At 33.9% G+C, this 6,223-nt stretch overlaps 1 protein-coding gene across 1 annotated transcript in view; it reads left to right on the top strand.

Annotated features, from left to right (window-relative positions):
- LOTGIDRAFT_176254 (hypothetical protein) overlaps positions 1–779 on the top strand; it is a gene marked incomplete at both ends in the record, with an annotated part of 3,749 nt that extends 2,970 nt beyond the window's left edge. The window contains one exon of the mRNA XM_009067814.1: positions 753–779. Coding sequence (XP_009066062.1) covers positions 753–779 — 27 coding nt within the window. The remainder of the gene's footprint in view (positions 1–752) is intronic.
- Between the last annotated feature and the right edge of the window lie 5,444 nt (positions 780–6,223).

Genomic DNA, 6,223 nt, shown 5'->3' on the forward strand with positions numbered 1-6,223 from the left:
TATTTTATTATTAAAGTGGTTATACAGCAGAGAACAGTAGACAGACAATATAATATTGTACAATGGGCGTTTATTTTGTGAAATATATAATTGTACATCCTTTTTGTTGTATCCGCCCTGCAGTCCAAATTGATTACCATAGCTCTTGCAAAGGCTTATCCAAGTCTAACTGACGCATTTACGCCTGTTGGTATTCTACACCACCTCGAGACAGCCTCCTTTTAGTAGGAAAATATCAAAAACGACTATAGAATTGTGCCGTCTTCTTATTTATGTTTCTGTCATTAAATAATATTATCACATGTTTAACAACTTTCAATATATTTCTGTTACATTGTTATAGTTAATTATCGTTTTCAAACTTATTTTGGTAAATTTCGTTTCGGATAAAAGATCAATATTTAGTCTACTTTCATTTTCACTTTCTATTTTCGGTAGAAATCAGACTGTTGTTGTTTTTTATTGTTTTGGATTCAATCCATCTTTTTTCTATGTCATCCATCGTTGGTAAACCAAAGTGTGAGTAAGATTGTGTTCTATAATGATTATATTTGTATAATGCATTGATATTTCTGCGATAAAGTGCACTTTGATGGTTTTTGGAGCGACAGTCTGAGCAAGTATTTTATGTAAACATCGCTATATTTTGAGTGTTTTCATTGCATAACTTACCGTTATATTGAGTCAATATGAGAACTGTTTAGCCTTTGTATTGTCAGTATGTGTAACATTGTGTTTTATGTTTGTTTCAGCTTTTTACCTCGTTTTCTTCTCAATAAATCTATGATACTGAGAACTGGTTATCTATCTGCAAAGATCCCTTGCGGAACAAGCATTAACATAACGCGTGATTGCTTCTGTATCAAAGATGACATACTGAACACTAGCGATCCCGTGGTAAGAGTCAATACTTCTTGGCTGATGATAAGAAAATGAATACGAAAGGCTGTCAGCAACTGTTAGGAAAAGCATTTATGTGGAGGACAACAGACTGTCCGTGATGAACCTAATCTTAATCTCTGTACTCATCATTTTGTGTCTTACTTTGGTCGTTTTTTGACGGGTTCACTTTGTGTCGGTATTTGCATGTTCAAAAACTCATTAGGGTCCAGCATCTCGCTGATACGGAAGACCTTTCGTCTAATAGTTTTGCTTTCATGTATTTTCTTTTCTTATTTTTCGGGGCTCTTTAGAAGGCCTATCTACATTATATGCCGGGATTTCCATTTAAGCTTTTTGAATTGAAATTCTATGGTTCTATTTTACAAACTAGACCTTGGGTACGTCTTTCTGTTCCAGCTGTTCTATTCTCACTGGATTCCAAAAAAATAAAACTTCCATGTTTTTTTCTTTAATCCAAACACAATTAAACGATATTTACAAAAAATCTGCTTCTCGAGTATAATGGTTTTTATACGCACACATGAAATGGGGGGCGTATATTGCCGTCACCTATTTCCGTCGGTCCGTCCACAATTGCTCGTAAACACTCTACAAGGCACAATTCTTGACTGATTTCGACGAAACTTGGTATGGTTGTTTGTAATCACCTAAGGATAAACCCCATCGAAAATCAGAAAAATTGAAAAATATTTAGTATGAGTTATTGCCCTTGTCCTTGAAAACGCGTTCAATTTTGTCTTGTAAACACTCTAGAAGGCACAATTCTTGATGGATTTTGACGAAACTTGGTGTGAGTGTTTGTAATCACCCAAGGATAAACCCTATCGAAAATCAGAAAAATTGAAAAATATTAAGTATTAGTTATTGCCCTTGTTCTTGAAAACGCGTTCAATTTTTAGTTCGTAAACACTCTAGAAGGCACAATTCTAGACGGATTTTGACGAAACTTGCCATGAGTGTTCGTTATCACCATGGATAAACCGTATTTAAAAAAAGAAAAATTGAAAAATATTTAATATGAGTTATTGCCCTTGTTCTTGAAAACGCGTTCAAATTTTAGCTTGTAAACACTTTAGAAGGGACAATTCTTGACGGATTTTAACGAAATTTGGCTTGAGTGTTGGTTATCACCCAAGGATGAACCCTAATGAAAATCAGAAGAATCTAAAAATACTGAGTATGAGTTATTGCCCTTATTCTTGAAAACGCGTTCAATTTTTAGCTTGTAAACATTCTAGAAGGCACAATTCTTGACGGATTTTAACGAAATTTGGCTTGAGTGTTTGTTATCACCAATGGATAAAGCCTATTGAGAATGAGAAAAATCGAAAAAATATTTAGTATGAGTTATTGCCTTTGCTCTTGAAAACTCGTTCAATTTGTAGCTCATAAAAACTCTAGAAGGCATGATTCTTGCCGAATTTTGACAAAACTTGGTTTTGTTATTCATTACCACGCTGAAGATTGAATATTGTCTTCTAGAGTTTTCACAAGCTAAAGATTGAACACGTTTTCAAGAACTAGGGCAATAACTCATACTCAATATTATTCAGTATCGCCCTAAAGAGTTAAAAAGAAGTGTATGATGTTTGCTGTACTGCTAAATATTTATGTTCAAAATCAAAGCTGCCAGTGGGCGTATATTACCTTGCCTGGCAAACTATCTTTGTATTTAATTAATGGAAAAAAAGGTAATATTAAATTGATTTAGACTCTAAAACATCTTGTTCAGACGAGATACAAAGATTATTTACTGTTTTGTACTGTTGTATTGTTCTGAAAACAATAGTTCAAAACAGTTCATCGATTGGAATGTGTTCGACAAGTCTAGATCTATCGCATGAGTACGCTCATTCGACGATCCTCGGCAGTTTCCGTAAAGCTGTATCTGCCTGGTAGAATAAATGGTATATTTCGTCGTGACTCCTTCGGCGAGGATGTTTACTTCCGGCATATCACGATTATTTGTAAAGTGATAGTAATACATTCGGCAATCCTCGACAGTTTCCGTAAAGCTATATCTGTCTGTAAAAATGAATGGTATATTCTGTCGTGTCTTCTTGGGCGAGCCTGTTTACTTCCGGCATATCACGATTATTTGTCAAGTGATAGTAAAACACTCGTCAATCCTCGGCAGATTCCGTAAAGCTATATATGTCTGGTAGAATGAATGGTATATTTCGTTGTGTCTTCTTGGGCGAACCTGTTTACTTCCGGTATTTCACGATTTGTCAAATGATAGTAATATTGAGACCTGAATATAGACCTTATATCTAGAGCCTCTAGGGGAGAATTATTACACTTACTTATGTATTTAAAAATGCTATATTGTGACCATCGGTTTACCAATGACAAATTTTATGGTTTGTTCAAATTTAAAAACCCAAAATAGATTGGGTTCGGGTATAAGCTAGAGTTAAGTGACATCGTTTTGCGAAGTCTGATGTTAATAGTAGTCTTTGAAATTGCAAATTCGCAGCAGTGGCCCATGATGAAAAAAAACTAATCCTTTAAATTTTTTCGGCTTTTCTATCAACTTTCCCCTTATTTGTAATTCCGTATCTTCTAGCAATTATTTTGTTGTTTTGTTGTGTGTGAGCACATTATGCATGCCTCCATGGTCAATAACGATGTATTGGGTCTGCAACCTAGGAGTTGATCAAGGCAGCCCAAATTTTGGCAATTAGTTGTTGCATAACTGACCTGGTCCGCTTCTTGAATTCATCGAGTAAGTTCCAATATTTGTCACTAGAAAAATGATCAATCACCATCCTCTTCAAAAATTGGTTGATAGTGTAAAAATAGTATACGACAAAAGGACGCAGTCAATATTTCTTCTTCAGTCCCATTTCAGAAAAAATGGCTTCTATTCGTCAACAATTATTCTGAAAGGTGTGAATCATATCGACTCAATAAACCTTGATAAATGAAAAAATATGACATGTCCTCCCAGGGGAGATACAATGCATGACCAAGAACAAACATTAAGTTGAATCTGTTGTATTTTCTTCTTTCTATTCTATTGATTTCGTGACGAACTATTCGGTAACATTCCCTGAAAACCCTATAATATTTCTTTGATTGTGCTATATAAGTGCAAACCGCTGTATTTAATAAAAATTGTTTTTTTTGATAATTCAGACATGCGTTATTTATTCTAAATCATTGTTGTTTTACTGCTATGTCTTACAGCTGCAATCAGTGGTAATTTTTATACATAGGCGGATTCTTTGGACAGGAAATCATTCGCATCATTAAGAAAGGTGCCAAGGATAGGAAGCGGAATTACCAAAAGAATCACCCAGAAGCAAAACAAAAGAAATGCTGGGTAATAAATTATACATATTTTCCGATAGAAGATGTAAAATAAGAATTAATATTTCATCATGCATTAGAGATAGTGTTTTTTTTAGTCAATGTTGCAATCTCCTCCTCTAATGAACAGTGGTTTCAACAAAAAGTCAACAAATTGTACGAAATGCTGCGAAATGAGCTTCTTGAGAGTTTTTGCATTCAAAAAAGCACAGCGATGCAGCAATCTGTTCTAATAAACTTCAAGGGAGGTAACCCTCAAACACAACACGCACAACCGACTCGCTCGTGAATACCTACACGATTACATTATATTAGACATAATATGAGTAAATTTTGCAACTTCATATATCAAGGGAGGTATCTAGTAAGTTAAATAAGATCATGCTTTTTTTCTTTCTTTCTAAGATTTTTTTAATTGTTTTAAGATTCGTTGAGTTTTATATCTTACATATTGTTAACCTTCACAAGGGTTCATTCATGCAGGACCGAAGCTGGCCTCCCTCATTCTAAATTTTACATCAAAATTTATTTAAAACGATGGAATAGATGTTTTGTTTTCAAGATAGGGCGTATACTCATCGTATTCATAATGAACTGTCTGCGTTTTACAACGTATGTCAATAGAATAATAAATTAACAATACAATAAACTTCCCAAGCTGAAATGATTAGACACTAAATACAGCAACATTAGTTGTTATTCTGTGTCGTTCAATGCCTTTATGCGAGTTCAGAGACAGGCGTGTTTTTCCTTAACTTGACATCTGATCTGTGAGCTGAAAACAGTGCTTAAATTATATTTAGTTTCTCCTACATATCAACACCATACCTATTCTAGCATAATTAAATGAGTATATGTTTCCTTAAAGTGCATCTTTATATCAAGTTTACTTGTAGACAGTGGTATCCAGAAAATATATGCTCTTGTGACTGACGTTTGCAATAAGTACTATGGATGAAAGGTGATTTTTGAGAATTTCAAAAATTTTTAAAAATTGTTCTATCGAATATGTCCAAACAAAGAAAATATCAAAATATACTTTGGCATATGTTGAAATCGACCATGAAATGGACGAAAATGATACATCGATGCCATGTCCGGTTGGGATATCTGTTATTCCCGTCGACAGGTTCATTGCTGGACGGATATAAAAAAAAACTATCTAACTCATAGATTAGGCGTTTGAAATTTAATGCAGATAAACCATTGAAAGCTCTTGTGTCTCTTTAAGAATTGTAGACCTCTTTGATTGAAAACAAAATGGTCGTATGATATCAATTAAACCTTTAACAGTCGGTCGTTAGGAAACCCACCGAAAACAAGTTTTGCTTTTTTGCATCATAATTGTATCAATGATGACCAAAGATGATACCTTCGTCCGAATAGGTAACATAAGTCATTGGCATTTTCACGGATTTCCTGGAAGACGTGTATTTCCCTTTAAAACGACTAATGGTGTACTAAGCACTTGCAGGCTTCAGTTGGGTTGTTTGGTTGCTATACACTGTTTAGTGTATGCACTCTTGGGAGAGTTGTTTTATACAGAGCAATTACCAAGCAACTACGTGGATAAATATGGGAATAAATATTCATAATATATTTCAATTTCTAAACTTAGTGTATTCTGGTTTAAAGGGGCAGTATGCACAAAATTCATTTTTCAAGTAAAGATGGGTTTCCTTATTTTTTAGTCTCAAATTGCAAACTATTTGATTAATTGGTGTTTCTAATAAATCATCATGTATTCTTAATCATATCATTATGTTCTTATTGCATATAATTGCGACCTTTAACCAATCACAATTACAGTCTGGATAAACAAAAAAAAAAGACCTTAATCGGTCACTGGAATTCTGCTTATAATATTCGTCTAATTTAGCTAAGTCATTAGAACACCTCTACTTTCTATTCATATATGTATTTGCATTTTCATTTTTATAAATGAAAATAAGGGAATCCATCTTTAACTGCAAGATACTTTTAGTTTCAACTTTCTACAAGGGAC

The sequence above is a fragment of the Lottia gigantea genome, assembly GCF_000327385.1.
Source record: "Lottia gigantea unplaced genomic scaffold LOTGIsca_860, whole genome shotgun sequence".
NCBI classification, from domain to species: Eukaryota; Metazoa; Mollusca; class Gastropoda; family Lottiidae; genus Lottia; species Lottia gigantea.